This window comes from Corvus kubaryi, unplaced genomic scaffold, assembly GCF_017639235.1.
Source record: "Corvus kubaryi isolate FWS band 111438036 unplaced genomic scaffold, C.kubaryi_AGA036_p1.0 37396, whole genome shotgun sequence".
In the NCBI taxonomy this organism is placed as follows: Eukaryota; Metazoa; Chordata; class Aves; order Passeriformes; family Corvidae; genus Corvus; species Corvus kubaryi.
The window spans coordinates 1,199,784-1,216,878 of record NW_024581135.1 but is presented as its reverse complement, the minus strand read 5'-3'; the positions used below and the strand labels follow the sequence as shown (position 1 = coordinate 1,216,878).

At 52.7% G+C, this 17,095-nt stretch overlaps 1 protein-coding gene across 2 annotated transcripts in view; it reads left to right on the top strand.

Annotated features, from left to right (window-relative positions):
• The window catches only part of FMNL2 (formin like 2), a 92,275-nt gene that overhangs the window by 54,162 nt on the left and 21,018 nt on the right, over window positions 1–17,095 (top strand). For both annotated transcript variants that reach the window (XM_042040825.1, XM_042040827.1), the window contains exons 2-3: window positions 8,565–8,648; window positions 16,406–16,486. In XM_042040825.1, coding sequence (XP_041896759.1) covers window positions 8,565–8,648; window positions 16,406–16,486 — 165 coding nt within the window. The remainder of the gene's footprint in view (window positions 1–8,564; window positions 8,649–16,405; window positions 16,487–17,095) is intronic.

The following is a 17,095-nucleotide window of genomic DNA, read 5'->3' as shown; positions in this document are numbered from 1 at the left end:
TCCGTGGTCACTGCAGTCCTTGGTCCCCAAAACCTTCCAGAGGTTTCCCGGATGAAGTCCCCTCAGCGGGGTCGGAGCCGTCGTGGCTCTCCCAGCGAGACCCCACTTGCTGTGTGAGGAGAAGGGGTTTAGGATCAGAGAATCAGAGAATCCTGAAGGTTGGAAAAGCTCTCCAAGATCTCCAATCCAACCATTTCCCAGCACTGCCAAGGCCACCGCTGCCCCGTGTCCCCAGGTGCCACATCCACACGGCTTTGAATCCCTTCAGGAATGGGGATTCCACTGCCCTGGGCAGCCCATTCCAATGCCTGGCCACCCTTTCCGTGAAGAAATGTCCCTAATATCCAATCTATCCCATCACTGAGCCAGGACTGAAGGAGCGATCCCACAGTGGCTGGGAAGAGCTCGGAAGGGAAATGCTAATTTATGATGAATATGCAAATGGCAGTGCTGATCAAAGGGAGCAAAGTGACACGTGGGGAGGGGTGATGGACACCGAGGGGCTTGGAAAAGTCATGGAAAACCACAGTGGTGGAAAACGCAGGAACCTGGGTGTCAGCCCTGCCCGTGGACATCGTCCACCACGGCCATGTGGGGCAGGGACCCCCTGGCTGCCTCCAAGCCGTGCTCCATCAGGATTCCAGGCTGGTTAGAAACACCCAGAAGGTGATGATCTCCCAAGGAATATTCCCCCTTCCCTGCCACTGGATTCCTGGATGGTTTAGTCCTTCCTTATCAGCTGAGGAACCGCATGTTCCCGCCACGATTTTCTACATCCCAGCTTTCCCCTTCCATGTATGAAGCGGGTGTTCCTGGATAACCTCAGGCCCACCGAGATGCACGTGGGGAATCACAGATCCAGAAGTCAAGAGTTCCACTTGGATTTTTTTCCAATCATTTCCCAAGGATGAGCTGCACACGCCGTGTCCTCTCTCCTCAGCAGGTCCCTCCGTGCTGTGGAAGCTTCTCCTGCTCTTCCCTATGGATCCAGGGCGTGTTTAGGAGGAGGAAGGCCTGCTGCAGGCAGAGCATTGGTATTTTTAGATCAAAGACTAGTTTAATAAAAAAAAACAGGAGAGGAGAAGGAGGATTAGAACAATAAGTGCATTTAATTTTAGCCTAGCTTGGGTTCCTCATAAAGTCAGGGAACTTGGAGCTCGCTTCAGTTGCCTCTGGCTCTCCTAAATAAACACACCAGAGCAGGGCTGGGGAGTTAAGTAGCACAGAAAATTGCAAAAAGTTGCATTTTAATATTCGAGGAGAATATTAAGGGCTGTTTTATAGGCCAGGCCCTGGAATTAAATTTTAATGCTGGACAAAAATCCCGAGGTTGTTTTGGTAGGCGGCTCCTGGAGCTACACAGAGACTTGTTCTGCAGAAAGGGTCACAGTTAGGGCAGGGTGAGGGACCTTCTCCAGACGTGGCGAGTGAGGAGGGTGTGGGGCCAGGATCTGCTTCTTACGGAATTTTGTGATTTCTTCTGGAATTTTTGTCTGGAGAAGAGCAGGCACAGGGGGAACTCATTGGTCTCTACAACTCCTGGACAGGGGGATGGGGTGAGGTGGGGTTGGGCTCTTCTGCCATGTCCCCAGTGAGGGGATGAGAGGAAATGACCTTGAGTTGCACTAGGGGAGGTCCAGATTAAATATTGGAATTTTTTTTTCCCTGGAAGAGTGGTCAGGCACTGGAATGAGTTGCCCAAGGATGTGGTGGAGTGACTGTCTCTGGAAATGCTCGAGAGGTGTCTGGATGTGGCACCTGGGGATGTGGGTTGGGGATGGTTGTAGTGGTGCTGGGTTGATGGACTCGATGCTCTTCAAGGTCTCCTCCCCCCTGGATGATTCTGGGATTCTGGGGATTTTCCCCCAGGCTCAAGAGACCTGGCTGCCACGGCCGTCCTGCGCTGTGGCGTTGGGTGACCTGATCAATGTGTGTTTCCCCTGGCAAGTATTGGGGATGAAGAATCACAGAATCATTAAGGTTGGAAAAGCCCTCGAGGATCATCAGATCCAACCATTCCCTCCCCACTGCCAAGGCCACCTCTAACCCCTGTCCCCAGGTGCCACATGTACACGTTAATGCTGTACCCAGATGTTCCAGACCCGCAGTAAACCTCGAGTCAGAGGTGATTGAGTGAGTGGGGTGAGGTCTCACTGGTGACTCTTGATGGCTCCAAGCCACCATCAAGCAGCCACTGTCCCCTTGGTTGTCCCAGCAGAGGAGGAGGGTTGTCGGGAAGTTGGAGTTGTCCTGCTCCAGCCTCAAAGGATGAGCACAGAGCCCTGGGTTTGCTCCTGCCTGGGCACTCTCCTCATTCTAAACTGGTTCCTTTACACACCAGCTAAATTTAGAGATTGTGAGGGAACATTTCCAGCCTCATCACACCTCTGACAGCCAAGGGTGGCAGTGTCACATGAACGCATCTGAACTGATTTATGTTGCTTTTCATGCTCTTTTTAATGTTTTTGGAATTTGGTTGCTTTTGGATCCTGGACTCTGGGAGGACGCGGGCAGCTTAGTGCCAAGAAGGAAACCTGGATCCACTCAGGACCTGGGATTTGGTTCTCAGGCTCTCTCCAGCCAGGGAAGGGCTGCTCTGTTTCTGTGTTGTGAAGGTGGGAGGTATGGACTTCACTTAGGAACCAGTTTTGGGTCTGCTTTGTAAGAACTCACTGGATATTAATAAAAGTTAAAAATACTTCAGGCTCTGCCTTACAACAGCCCTGACTGAAATGCAGGAAAAATCGGGATTGCAGCTCGTCATGGTGGAGAGAGATAAACCCTGGAGAGCTGGAGGCAAAATGCTGTGCTGAACCTGAGGAATTGGGAAGTTTAACAAATGAGCTGGAGAATAAGCTCAGATTGGGAAGTTCCAGGTGAGGATAGGGAGTCCTTGAAGCCTGGAGTAAGAGCAGAGCTTTGGTGTGGGTGTGTAAATCTGAGTCACAAGGACCAAGACTTATTTGAAGTGTTTGAAAGCCCTGATCTTTTTCCTCAGTGCTGTTGTGAAGCCAGAAATGATCCAGGTTTGTTTTTCCATCTCTCTGGGAGAAGTGCAAGGTGGGAATAATCCCAGTCAGAGGGAGGACAGGAGGAGAAAGCCAGTTGGGAATTAATTCTCAGGAATGTGAGTTCCTGTGCGGTGTCTCCTGGAGGAGGAGTGGGAATTGCCTTCACCCTCACCTGCCACATCAGGGTGTGTGTCCTTGCAGATAAGGTTTTCCTGGGATACCTTTATTCCTTGCAAGGTTAGCAGTGCCTCTATGGAAGTGGGAAGTTTAACTCTTTGCTGGGATGGCTTTTAATGTCCCTTGCTCCAGTGCTGGCATTGGCAGTGGTGTCAGACTCACCTTCCCTTGCCAGGCTCTGCTTTCCTGCCTTTTTCCATCCCCATCCATTGGATGGTGAGGCCATCCCACATTTCAGGGCTTCATGAGCTTGTACTGATGCATCCAGGGCAGTTCATGGGAACGAATGGATCCGGAGGACTCTGTTCATTCCCAGCACATCAATGCCAGGATTCATTAATAAAAGGGCTGTGGACTTGAAGGTGATAAGATCAATAAGAGCAGCAGCCTGATGTTATTAATTAGCAATGCTATTAATTAGCAATGCTCATGCTTTTGAGTCAGTTGAGTTGCTGCTACACTGGTTTTCCAAAACGCTGAGCCTTTTAATCCTCAGGAAAACAAGGAATAAGTTGGAAAAAGCACAGCTCAGTCATTCCACCACTGGCACTGGAGCTGGTGCTGGTGTGACCTGGGCTGCAGGTGGCACCTGGAGGCATCTGCTGGTCCTTCCCTTTGCAGCTGGGTGCTTTATCCCGCTCTGGGATGTATTTTACATGGGATGTATTTTAGCATTTTCCCTGGATGATGCTGGCTGCAGGAGCGTTTTGCCCCCACCCCACGTGGCCACCAGCAGCTCTGTCAATGCCCCTTTTCCATGGAAGGGGACAGCAGGACAACCCCAAGGGACATGTTTGAGACCAGGGGTGAAGCCAAGCTGTGGTGGTGGTGCCCAAATCCTGCAGATCAGTCCACAAAATGAGATTTTTAGCATCAAAACCTGGAATTGGAGGCTCCGCCAGTTTGGACGGAGCTGGGCTTTATTTCATAGGTTAAAAAGACATAAATTTCCTTGTTGCACTCTGGTTTTATTTTTAACTCTTAACCAATTTAATATTTTGGAGGTCTGCTTGTATTCCCCCCAGTTTTCCATCTGCTACTGTGGTTAATTTAAGGCCCAGCTTTATCCTGCCAACCCAGAGCAAACGGAATGGAAACCTTACCTAGATGGTTTGGCACGTAGCAGCAGACATGAATAACTTTGGAATTTGGGGGGGAAAGCGAAGTCCTGTGTTCTTGGAGCCGGGATGGGGTTGGACAGGAGCCCTTGCAGACAGCAGGAGGCTGTGCAGGATCCAGCTGCAGTCACTCCAGGTTTGTGTTGGGAGGTGTTGCTGAGGAGTCGGAAGCCGAGGGCTCTGGTTTCCTACGGCCTCTCCAGGCAGGATAACGTGCCGGAGCTTGGCTTTGCTCCCTCCCCAGGCCTGGAAGCACCGTGAGGTAGTGGAAAGTTGCAAGTGAGGAAGGTGGGACTGATTTCCTGGGGCTGTGGGAGGAAGGAGCGGAGCGAAGCTGCGGAGCTCACCTGGGCTCGGCTGCTCGGCCAGGGGGGCAGAACAGTTCGGCCAAAAATGGTTCTTTTTAATCTGGATTGTGTTTGGTAGGAGCCATCCCTGGAGCCAGGAGCCAGGGATAGGGATGAGGATGGAAGTGGGAGTGAGGATGCAGAGCTGTGGGGCACAAGATGAAGCTGCTTCAGCTGCAGTTCCCACTCTCAGGAATGGGTTTTATGGGATCCTAATGCAGGCTGGGGATCCGGTTAAAGGTGCAGCTCTTCCTGAGCTGATGGAAATCTGCTCTGCTGGCAAAGGGTCCCAGCTGCACAAGTGGGTGGTGACACTGGGGACACAGGCAGGAGAGGAGAGAGTGGGGCCATCCCTGCTGGCCGCAGCAGGAGTTTGGATTGTTTTAGGGAGGGAATAGTTCTGCTGTCAGAAGCCTTCAGAGCTCTCATTGGGAAAAGATGGGAAGGGAAACCACAGGAGGTAGACCTGCCATTAACTAGAGAACACTGGGATGTGTGAAGCCCACGGTTGTAAGAGCTGGAAGTGGCCAGGAGACGTTGGTGAGTCATTCCAGGGATCCACAGGGAATAAGAAATCCAGACACTGAATGTGTCTGGTTGGGTGTGACTGCAGCAAAGCTCCCGGAGCCAGTTCAGTAGCTGCTGCCTCAGATCCTGCTGCTACGGCTGGAGTTACGGACTTGGGAGCAGTGCACTTGGATATCAGGAGCCACTTGGGGTAGTGCCATGCAGAGATGTTAAAAAAAATCTATTGCTTCCCATGTGAGTAAAAATATCATGGATTAGGAAGCGATTTTCCAGCAGGGAGTGTCTGTTGAGAGTAAGGAAATCCTTAGTCCAGGTTTCAGCAAAGGTATGGTGTAGAATCCTGGAATATCCTGAGTGGGAAGGATCATGGATCCAGCCCCTGGCCCTGCACAGACCCCCAGTAATCACACCCTGGGCATCCCTGGGAGCGGTGTCCCAATGCTCCTGGAGCTCTGGCAGTCTTGGGAATGCGATCATTCCCCAGCACCCTCTGGGGGAAGAACCTTTCCCTGAGATCCAACCTAAAATTCCGTGGCACAGCTCTGGCCGTTCCTCGGGTTCCGTCCCTGATCACAGAGAGCAGAGATCGGAGCTGTCCCTTGGGATGAGGCTCCGGAGTGGGATGAGTCTCCCCTCAGTCTCCTCCAGCAAACCAAGTGCCCTCAGCTGCTCCTCGTGTGGCCCCTCCAGGGAAGCTGAAGAAAAAAAGGGATAAACCCCCCCCAGATCCAGGGAAACTCAATGAAATAAGGAAGACCCCCCCCCACCCCAGACCTCAAATGCTCATCTGTCCCTTCCAGACCCTTCCTGGTCCCCCCTTCGGACACTCTGACAGATCTGAACCTCCCTTAGGCTGTGCAGGTAACCAAGGTGGTTCTTTCCTTCCCAGTTCCCTCCAGCAGAGATCAAGCCAAGGACTGGAGGGACTCTGGGGTGAGGCCTGGTCCTGTCCATACCATGGTCATGCTTTAAATCTCTTTCTGGGAAGCGAGCAGGTGCAGTTCACCCTCAGCTTCCACACAGGGAGCTGAGCCTGGCTGCACACCGTGTCCAGAGAGGGTTTTCCCTGTGGGAGAGGGCAGGAATGTCTGGAGTGAGCTGTTGAGGGACACAAAGTGGTTGTGAGGAGCAAAGCAAAGCACTTCCCGTAGCAGAGTGAGCTCAGATGGCTTCGTTTGGGAATGAGATCACTGGAGCCTGCTGCCTGGCTCTTGTTTTCCCCGTTCCAGCTCTCATCCCTGCTGAACCCCTGCCACAGCCGAGTGCTGCCGAGGTTTCCAGGCAGGTTTCCTGTCCCGGTGCCAGCCGGGGTGCGTAAGCTGATTAGCTCTAAGGAGATCAGAGCTTGACAAGGGCTGCATTGCAGGTAAACACTGGAGCTTTTCCTCCAGCTGAGAGCTGTGAAATATGGCTCAGGAGTAAGGAATGGTGCTGGAAGAACCCTCAGGAAAAATACCAAGAAGTGCATGAAATGATAACAGAGCTGATAAGGTGCCTGGTGAGAGACTGAGAGGAGAAGCGAGCACAGATATGATCAGAGCCTATAAATACTGCCAGCATGACAGCAGAGATGAGCAGAGGAAAGAGTCATTGTTATCTGATGGAAAACAAGCTTGGGAAGAGCAGCCATGGGAGCAGGAGGTGTGGAGGGGATCCCCGGGAGGGGGGACACTCCTGGGCTGGGATGGAGGGAGGGCAGAGGAGCAAATCCTCAGCTGTCCCTCATTCCCAAGGCGCTCCTGGCTGTCCTGGTGCCCATCAGTGCGGTCAGCACTACCTACACCATCCCCTGGCACTGAATCACCCTTGGCACCTGGGATCCTGCCAGGAACTTCCTTAAATTCCCATTTTCCAGGTGCCAGTGAGGTGTCCTGGATGGCTGATCCCAACAGGTGCTCCCTGTCCGCATCCCTCCTCTTCCCTTCCCTGGGATGGGGTTTGTGCGAGGAAATGGAGGAGGTCTGGGCAGAGTGTGGGTCTGGGATGGTTCCAGGGATCCCCAGGACAGCCTGCTGGAATAAAGCTGGAGGCTGCCCATTGAAGCCTTGGGAAGCTGCTCCTGGAGTGGGATTTGAGTCCGAAACTCCGATTTACTCATTCTGACTTATTGTTGTGTCCGGTGCCGCTGGGACTGGCTGGCTCTTCCCCACCGGGCATGGACTGCCAGAGGCCTGTGGTTAACTGGGTTAACTGGGGCCAGTCTGGGAATTCCAGCTGGAGCCCAGGAGCTGCTGGAGCCCAAGAGGTGCTCAACAGATTTTCCACCCACCACTTGGCCTTGCTGTGCTCGACTGGGCTGATGGGGATCCTCTCCAGGCGTGGTGTTTGCAGAGCTCTCCAGGTGTTCCTGGGTTCCATCCAGGTGTTCCTGGGTTCCATCCAGGTGTCCTGGGTTCCATCCAGTGTTCTGGGTTCTCCAGGAGCACAAGCACAACAGGTGTGCTGCACATTCCAGGACAGGGCTCTTGGGAATGCTGCCTTGGGAGCCAGTGGCCTGCACAGCCCTTCCCAGAGAGCTGTCCTGGAAGGGGATCTCACATCAAAGGAGCCAGGAACGATAGGGATCAAATAATTGCTGCCTCTCCCCTTCCTCCTGACTCCTGTCACTCACAGGCTGGGATTGTTATCTCGGGGGGTTGGGCAGCAGCAATCCTGACTCCGGGATCTGTGTCATCCAGATAAGGTGGCATGTGGTGGCGTTTCCAACCTGGCTAGCTGTTGGAGTTAAAATGAAGTGGCCTTTCACGATCCTGTTGGGAGAGGACTGTCCTGCAGCCCCAGCCCACAGTGGGGGGTGTTTCCCTTTGGAATGTTCCCTCAGGGGAAGGGAACAGGACCTGTCTGGGGCACCGAGTGGCTCCTGTGCTGTGGCAGCTCAGGGAATCCTGTCCTCTTCGCTGGATGGAGGTGGCTGGTCACAGAATCCCAAAGTAGTTTGGGTTGGAAGGAGCCTTATAAAGCTCATCTCATTCCATGGGCAGGGACACCTTCCACTATCCCAGGCGGCTCCAGGCCTTATCCAGCCTGGCCTTGGATGCTTCCAGGGATCCAGGGGCAGCCACAGCTTCTCTGGGAAGCTGTGCCAGGGCCTCCCCACCCTCACAGAGAGGAATCTTTTCCTAAAAGCCCAGAACCTGGAGCTCAGGGCTGGCCCTCAGTCTCACCTCGTGTGTCCCAGCGTGGCCCAGCCCTGCCCGTGGGTGCCTCGTTTATTCAGCGGCGCTTTTGGGGCCAAAACCAACAGGGAGAGGGAACGTTCCTGAGCAACCCTGGCATCAGGAATTCACGTGAAACAATTCAACAACCGCAGCCACGCTGCCTTGGTTTGCCCCAGCTGGATTTGGCCCTGGTTGATCCCTCACAATATTCCTGTCTCTCCACAGAATGCCATGAACCTGCCTCCCGACAAAGCCCGGCTCCTGCGGCAGTACGACAACGAGAAGAAGTGGGAGCTCATCTGTGACCAGGTAAGGAGCCTCGGGAGAGCCTTTGGGAGGTGCCTCTTTCCAGCTGCTCCATCCACAGCGTCCCTGGGCTGAGCAAGACCTTGCAGGCGCCTGTTCCCAGGAGTTTCCAACACTCATTCCTTTGGCTTTTGCTCTGTTGTTGGTGACCACTCCTAGAGGCCTTGCAGTAATACCTGCAGCCAACCTGATCCATCTGGGATTCTGTCATTCCATGATTTGTGTCACAGATGTTTCTCCAAGTGTCCCAGAGAGGTGTGAGCTCCGTGCTGGAGGCTGTGTTGGCAGTAGGACAGGCAGAAGCTGTTTGGTCCCAGCCTGGCTGTGGAAATTCCCACCTCACACAGGGATATCCCTTTCCCCTCTGATGTTTCCATCCTGGATTCCCTCTGGCTGCTGAACGCTGCTGATTTTGCCCTGCACAGGCTCGGCCTGACCTCAGAGTCTTGCCCTGTGTGTCCTGAGCAAATGATCTCAACCCAGGGAGTGTTTGGCTGCCCACATCACGCTCCGTGGTGACGGCTGGAGCTGGCACCTCCAGGGCCAGGCGGCTGCTGCTGCAGCCTGAACTCCTGTTCACCTCCAGGGGCTGGGAGCAGCCTTGGATCAGGCAGTGCCAGATGCTGAGGCATCTCCTCGTGAGCTGTGCAGCGACTAACAGGATGCGATGGATAAACAGGAAAGGCGTTTTGGGGGAAAACGAAATGCGCCAAAGGTGGGATTTGAATTTGGGAGCCAGCAGCAAAACTGGGACTGCCATGGACTTCAGCGGTAATGGCTGATGAAAATAATTGATCCAGCACTGGGAAAGTGGGATGTTCCCTTGGGATGTAAACTCAGCAGAACCAGGGTGAGAGTTTGGCAGGAGGTGCAGCCGTGCTGGGAGCTCAGGGACGTTGGGATAAAGACATTTATGGGACACTTCCTATTCAGCTGTTACAGGGGGGGTGTCTGATCCAATCATGGAATCCAGACTGGTTTGGGTTGGGAGGGACCTTAAAGCCCACCCAGTGCCAACCCCAGGGACGCTTCCACTGTCCCAGATTGCTCCCAGCCTTATCCAGCCTGGCCTTGGACACTTCTAGGGATCCAGGGGCAACCACAGCTTCTCTGGGAATTCCATCCAAGGGCCTCCCCACCCTCACAGGGAAGAATTCCTTCCCAATATCCCATCTAATCCTGCCCTCTGGCAGTTTAAATCTATTGCACAGGTACCTTAAAGTAAAGCTTAATAAAGAATTGCTTTTTTCCCCCATGAGTTTCCTGTGCAGAGAATGCAAAGCTTGAGCTATTTAAAGACTCCATTTAGTGAGACACTCAAAAATTGCAGGAACTGCTGCGAGGGATTGTGAATTCCCCATCCCTGGAAGTGTCCAAGGCCAGGCTGGACAGGGCTTGGAGCAGCCTGGGACAGTGGGAGGTGTCCCTGCCCATGGCAGGGGGTGGAACTGGATGAGCTTTAGGGTCCCTCCCAGCCTAATCCATGATTTGTGTCACGGGTGTTCCCAGAGCGTCCTGCAGAGGTTTGAGCTCCGTGCTGGATTCCCGGTTGGCAGCGGGACAGGCAGAAGCCGTTTGATCCCAGTCTGGATGTGCAAATTCCCACCTCGGAGCTGATCCACCCTTTGCAGCTGCTGCTGATTCACTCCCGAGCTCTGGGGTGGGATAGGAGGGACGAGCAGATGGGAAGGAAATCTGCAATCTGGAGTAATCGCGGCTCTTAACAGCTCCTTGCACAACTCCGAGTCCACTCCCGGGCTGGGATGAGTCCCTTCCCTGGGATGAGGCCCTTCCCATCCTCTGGAAAGGCAGGGAAGCAGCGCAGGGCTGATGTAACCAGCACTGTGGGGCCAGCCCTGGCAGGAGCAGGAGCCGGAGGTGACCAAGTGCCACCTTTCCCGTGTCCAGCCATCCCATGGGACACGCTGGGCAGGGAGCAGGGGCTGGGGTCTGTCACAGCTCCCTGATGTCCCCCCTCAATCAGAGCAGTGTGAGCAGGTGCCACTAAAAGCCCCAAACGCAGCATATGGGGTGTGAAATATTTATATCTGTCCCTGGAATTACAGGGATGAGAGCCCTTCCAGGAGCAGGGGTTGTGCAGGATGTTTTTATTATGGATGCAGATTTTGACTGCTGTTTTCCCTTGGTTTCACCCACTACACCATTTTCACCTGGTGTTGCTTGTAAATCAATGAGGAAATGAACTCCTTCTCTCCTGTGCTGCTTCTCATCTTAGATCTGAAAGGAAAAAGTGTCCAGAAATGGTGTTTTCTAAACAGTCTGTGCAGCGGTTCCTGGATATTTATCTGTGGAATATTGGGAGAATATTAGGAGTTAATCCCCCAAAGGGAACTCTCCCTTTTGCAAAAAATGAGATTAACAAAAGTGGGGAACCAGTTTCATGATGATGATGACAATAGTAATTAATAATAATAATAGTAATGAATAATAATCTGCCATGAATAGGATTATGTGCATTGTTTGAATCACTGTAAGGGCTGCTGGGCTGGTTGTGGAGGTCTCATCCCATGTGGAATTTTCTCTTCCTTTGTCTATAAACCTTCCCAATCATCTCAGTGTTGTCCTCAGGGCTTGCTCTGACCTCTCTGGATAAGGTACAAGAAGGAGGAAAAGAGGAAAGCCAGGAAATCTGTTGGCCACTGTGAAAAAGGTCATGGTGGCCATCTGAGGGGTTGGTGTTGGGAATGATCCAGGCAGCGATGAGGATGTGTGGAAATCCAGGAAATGGGATCCTTGAGGGCTCTTTTGGTGTCCTCGAGGCCTGTGTCCAGCTGGGTGCCAGGAGGTGCTGCAGAGGGACATGGATGTGGAGGGAAGGGCTTGGGGACATCCTGCAAAGTTCTTCATTGCCCTCTAATGGCAAATGGTGGCCTCGCCTTGGGACACACGGCAGGTGTGGGAGTAAGGGATGAAGAGACCCACAGGAAAGTTGTGAGGTTTGCACCCAAAATCTCCTCCTGAGGTGTTTGTAGAGCTCTCCCTTTCCTGCTGAAGCTCCAGGAGAAGGCAGGTGCCTGGTGTTTCAGAGGCTGGTGGCCACGTGGAGCTCTTGGGATGGCCTTGGTGGGTGGGGTGCTGGGCCACCCCTCAGCTTTGCTGCCAGGGGGTTTCCCTGCCTGAGGGATCCATCCCTGCCTGGATGGCTGATGGAGAAGGGACTGAGCGAGGAGCAGGGTGTTGTGGAGGTGCTGGGCCATTTTTTTGTCCCAAATTCCTCAGTGGAGCCCAGATTTCTCATCAGGACTGTGCTGAGGGGACTGGGAGCCCTTTTGGTGCCTTTGACCCTTTCACAACAGAGACGCAGGGGTTTTTGCCAATATCCAGCCAAGGATTTTCCATCACTTTGCCTGTGCTGCAGAAGCCATTTACAGCTCTGGTTTGAGAGCCTTTGCTTAAAAAACATGGTTTATTCCAGGGAATCTGCCCTCTTGGGGTAAACACAGGGTGGAAAATCCCATGTTTTACTGAACTCGGGAGAAGCTGGACTTTGGGACACGCGTGGCTTCATTCATCTGACTGAGTCACCCTGGGAGAGGAGGCGCAGGGGAGGTCAGACAAGGAGGGATGGAGAGGTTGGAGATAAGGGCACGAGGAGTCCCAGGCTCAGTGATTTGGGATTGGGAAGGGCTCGGCACCCCTGGCATGAGGGAGCAGCAGCTGGGTGCAGCAGGGAGCTGACAGTGACCTGCTTTGGCAGGACCTTAATCCTGGGGGAGTGGATCATTCTGCCTCCTCATTAGGGCAGGGATGAGCAGCTGCTGTCACCTCGTTCCATAAGGACACTCACAAAGTGACACGTTGTCCTGCTGGCGGGAATGGCTGGAGTGCTGCTGGGACAGGAGCGAGCCACCCTCCGGAGCTGTGGGAGATTGGGAATCCTGCACCGTGTTCACGATGTGTTTGTGCCTCGGGAGGGAGGAGACACTGCTCCCCATCTCCTTGTCCCATCTCCTTCCCCACTGATCCCAGTCCATGGGTTTTATGCACTCCCAGCACTTCCTGTGGGATTCTGATCCTGAGTCGGGTGCTTCCCCGGCATCTGTGAATCCCAAGAATGAAACAGCTTAGCAAGGATAATGATAATAATGAGAACAACATATGGGCTAATGCAGAAAAATGCCCTGAATGTTTTTGGGAGCCAAGGATTGTTGGAAAAGCCACAATTTCCTGGTTCCGGAATGAATACGTTTTCCAGAGTTGGGCGATCAGGAGATGTGCCGAGTTCTTTGTAGGATCACGTGGAAGAGGAAATGCAGAAGTGCAGCAGTTCCTCTCGGCCGCTGAAGCAAAGCCCCCCCAGCCTCCCTTTCCTCCTGTATCCGTCGGAAAAAAAAGTGCAAATTGTGGGTGAAGGAGCCACTGGAGCGGTGTTGTGCTCCTCATCCAGGCTTTTCCCCTGAATTATGGAATCATGGAATGGGTTAGGTTGGAAAGGACTTTAAAGCCCATCCATCCAGTGCCACCCCTGCCATGGGCAGGGGCACCTCCCACTGTCCCAGGTTATTCCAGCCTGGCCTTGGGCACTGCCAGGGATCCAGGGGCATTCATGGAATAACCTGTGCCAGGCTCTCCCTACCCTCCCAGCCAGGAATTCCTTCCCAATCTCCCATCCAGCCCTGCCCTCTGGCACTGGGAAGCCATTCCCTGTGTCCTGTCCCTCCATCCCTTGTCCAAAATCCCTCTCTGAACTGAATCCCAGTGAATTCTCCCTGTTTATTCCGCAAAGGGAGGTGCTGGGCCCAGCTCATCTCTGGCGCTGCTGCCCTTGCATTCCCTGTGCTGTTCCATCCTGGCTTACAACACCACTCCTGAGGGATTTTCCAAGTAAAAAAGGGCCTTTATCCTTGGGAATTAAGCTCGTTTGCTTTGTAGGTGGCTGACAAAGGCAGTGTGGACTCATTGCTGCTCCGTGCCCGTGTCCTTTCAGGCTGCAGATAATGCTGGAGCTCACGGGAGTCACGTAGCGGAGATAAAAAAGGTTTCACCAGGATTTAGGAACTTTGTTGTGTCTGAATGGCTCAATCCAGGGAAGCCACCACGTCCCAGCCGTGATGTCACCCCTCAGTATTTGCTGAGCAAAGTTTGGCCGCTCCAATCCGGATTTTAGGCTTTTTATGTGTGTGGTAAAAATCCCCGACCTCCTCGTTCAGATGGTGTCAAATCCTGAGGTTGGAAGCAGAGCTGGCCAAGGAGTGGGTGGGAATTGCCAGAAGTGGAGGGGAGGAGCTGACAGGAAAAAGCAGGGATTTTTAACCCTTTAATTATGGTTTCTAAGGCGGAGCAGTGCCTTGGGAAGTGTGGGTGTTGGGATGCTCCCAAGGAGGACCATGTCCACAGCCAATGTCCACATCCCAATGTCCACAGCCTGCAACCAGCAGCATGCCTTCCCATCCCCTGGGAGCTCCCAGTCAGATTTTTGGGAAGGGGGTGGCTGTGAGCAGACATCCAGGGTGACCCAGAGGCCTTGCTGCACAGCCCCAGCCCTGGCTCTTGCAGCTTCTTAATCAGCATCAAATACAAAGCACTCTGAGCTGGATAAAGCCAGACAGGAATCATAGCCAGGAAAGGGCAATTTTAAAGGCTAATCCCTCGTAGCTTTCCAAACCAGCAAAAAAGAAGCACTTGAAGGGGCTGTAAAAATGTTTCCAGGCCTAGGAGATGTTTACCACAAGTGGTTCTGGGTCAGTCCTTAGGGAAGAGCACTGCTGGTGTTTGCTGTTCATGGATAACGTCTTGAAAATCTTTTAACCCAAATAATTCCACTCCACAGGAACGAGCAGCATCTTTTTAAATGAGGTTGCTGCAGAGATTATGACATAAATACGTAATTACAGCCAGGTTTGAAGAAAACAAACAAAACCATCCAGTAGTTGCATCCCAGACTCTTGAATGTGCTCCTTGAGTCTCTTTAAACATTTCATTTTGAAGATTCCAGGCAATTGAAACTGGCAGTTGGGAAAAGCTCCCGTCACTTCAGCAGATGAGGGTTGATCAGTTGGGAAGAGAAATAAATCCATGAGAGCAGAAGAGCTTCTCTGGGGGATTGGACTGAGCACAGCTCTGTCAGCAGGAGAGAACCCCCAAAAAGGGGGGAATAAATGGGAGAGTGACCATGGAGCATTGTTGGGATGGCATACTGCTGCCAGGAGGACATGGCAGGGGTTGGAATTGGAGGATCCTTAAGGTCTCTTCCAACCCAAACCACTCTGGGATCATTCTCCCACCCCTGGGACACAACCACAGAAGGAGTCCCCCTTCCTGCCCCATCCCTGGCAGTGTCCAAGGCCAGGCTGGACAGGGCTTGGAGCACCCTGGGGCAGTGGGAGGAGGGAGGAGTTAGGTGATCCTTGAGGTGCCTTCCCAGCCAAACCACTCTGGGATTCCAGGAAATCTCTGTCTGCCCCCTGGGAGCCCCTGAGGTGAGCCTGGCTCCGAGAATCCATGTGGGAGAGCCAGGAGGAATCTGTCTGTGATGGTGGATGTGGTGCTGGAGCAGGACAAGCCCTGCTGGTGTCACTTTGACCAGAGAAGAACCCTCAGTGAAGCAATTTGCATTTTCTGAGCTGGTTTTGAGATAAAAAAGGAAATGCCAATTCCAGAGCTGTGTGGAGGTGCATGGAAAAAGAATCCAGCTGTAAAAGAGGAAAGCCATGAGTGCTCTGTGACTTCCAGAGCTCCCACCAGGGCTGGTGGAGCTCAGGGAAGAGTTTTTCCTTCATTTTTTCCTGCTGGCCATGAAGGATTACTTTTTTTTTCCAGCAAGCAGCAAGATAATAACAGGAAGAACTTGTGGTGTGCAGACAGTTCTGGTAACTGGGCAGCAGTGTCCTGTTCATTCTGGAATAACTTTGGGATAATCCAAAATTGCATCCTGACCTAATAAAGGGAGGCTTCAGATAACGGTTATAAACTGGGAAATTTCAGGAGGAGACTGGGATGAGATCTTTCCTCCAGGGAATGGGGCAGAACAGCGTAAAGTTCTTCCAAGATACAAATAGGATCAGAACTTTTGGGAATGCTGTGAGGAGGTTTGGACACAGCACACTGCTCATGGAACAGCTCGTGTTTCACAGCAGCTTTGGTGGGATAAACTTCCAGCTGGCCACTGGGAAAGCAAGGAAAAATCAGGGAGCTCTCAGAAGACAGAGCTGGTGTTTGTCACCAAAATCTGTGATCTGGGGCTGAGGGGGGATTGGAGATTGATTGTCCCCCTGCATGAGGTGTTGGGACCTTGAGGAATGGCTTCCCACTGCCAGAGGGCAGGGAGGGATGGGATATTGGGAAGGAATTCCTGGCTGGGAGGGTGGGGAGGCCCTGGCATGGGTTGTTCCATGGATGCCCCTGGATCCCTGGCAGTGCCCAAGGCCAGGTTGGACAGGGCTTGGAGCGGCCTGGGACAGTGGAAGGATTTTTCCAAGTGGTTAAAAAGGTCTCCTGGATTTTATGGTGATGGTTTCAATCCATCATGTCCTGACCCTTCTCCTTCCTCTCCATGCTCCTGCTGAGCAGAAACCCTGGAACTTCAGGTGGATGTGCAACTAAAACTCAGCATTCCCACTGAAGGTTTAAGGTGTATTTTTATACTGTTGATATAAATACTGAGATCCATTTAAATGTACTTTATTTTTATGAATATAATGTATTATAAATAAACATGGTTTAATATGTACGTGGTGCACGTGTTTCCTGCATAAAGTAAACAGAAAAATGGCTGATGTTCATTCCTGTCTCTTTTCCAGGAAAGATTCCAAGTGAAGAATCCTCCACACACTTACATCCAGAAGTTGAAGGGATATCTGGACCCAGCAGTGACCAGGAAGGTGAGGAGCATCCTGTTTCCTCCTGCCTGTCCCTCATTCCTCAGCCAGGATGGTCCCGGGGTCCAGGTTCCTTCCTGCCTTTGTGCAAATGCCCGGAAAAGTTTCAGGGAGAAGGAAAGAGAAAGTGGGATTTTGCTGTTTTCCAGCTTGGGAAGGAGAGCAGATGTTGGGAAGCTGAGGAGCATGTGACATGGAGCACAGCTTGTTTTACTAACCTTGGCTTCAATAAATAATCGGACAGATTGTCCCTGAGCTGGGCTCTAGGCCTGGCTTTGGCTAAACCACTGTCTGATGGCCCTTTGCTCACCCCTGGGAAGGGGTGTCCAACTTCTGAGTCATTTTCTCTGGGAATTTGCCTGGCAGAGACTCAGTGCACCTGAGTGCACCATCCATGGTGACCAGCTCCATCCATAGGGATCAGCTCCATCCATGGTGACCAGCTCCATCCATAGGGATCAGCTCCATCCATAGGGATCAGCTCCATCCATGGTGATCAGCTCCATCCATGGTGACCAGCTCCCATCCATGGTGACCAGCTCCATCCATAGGGATCAGCTCCATCCATGGTGACCAGCTCCCATCCATGGTGACAGTTCCCATCCATGGTGA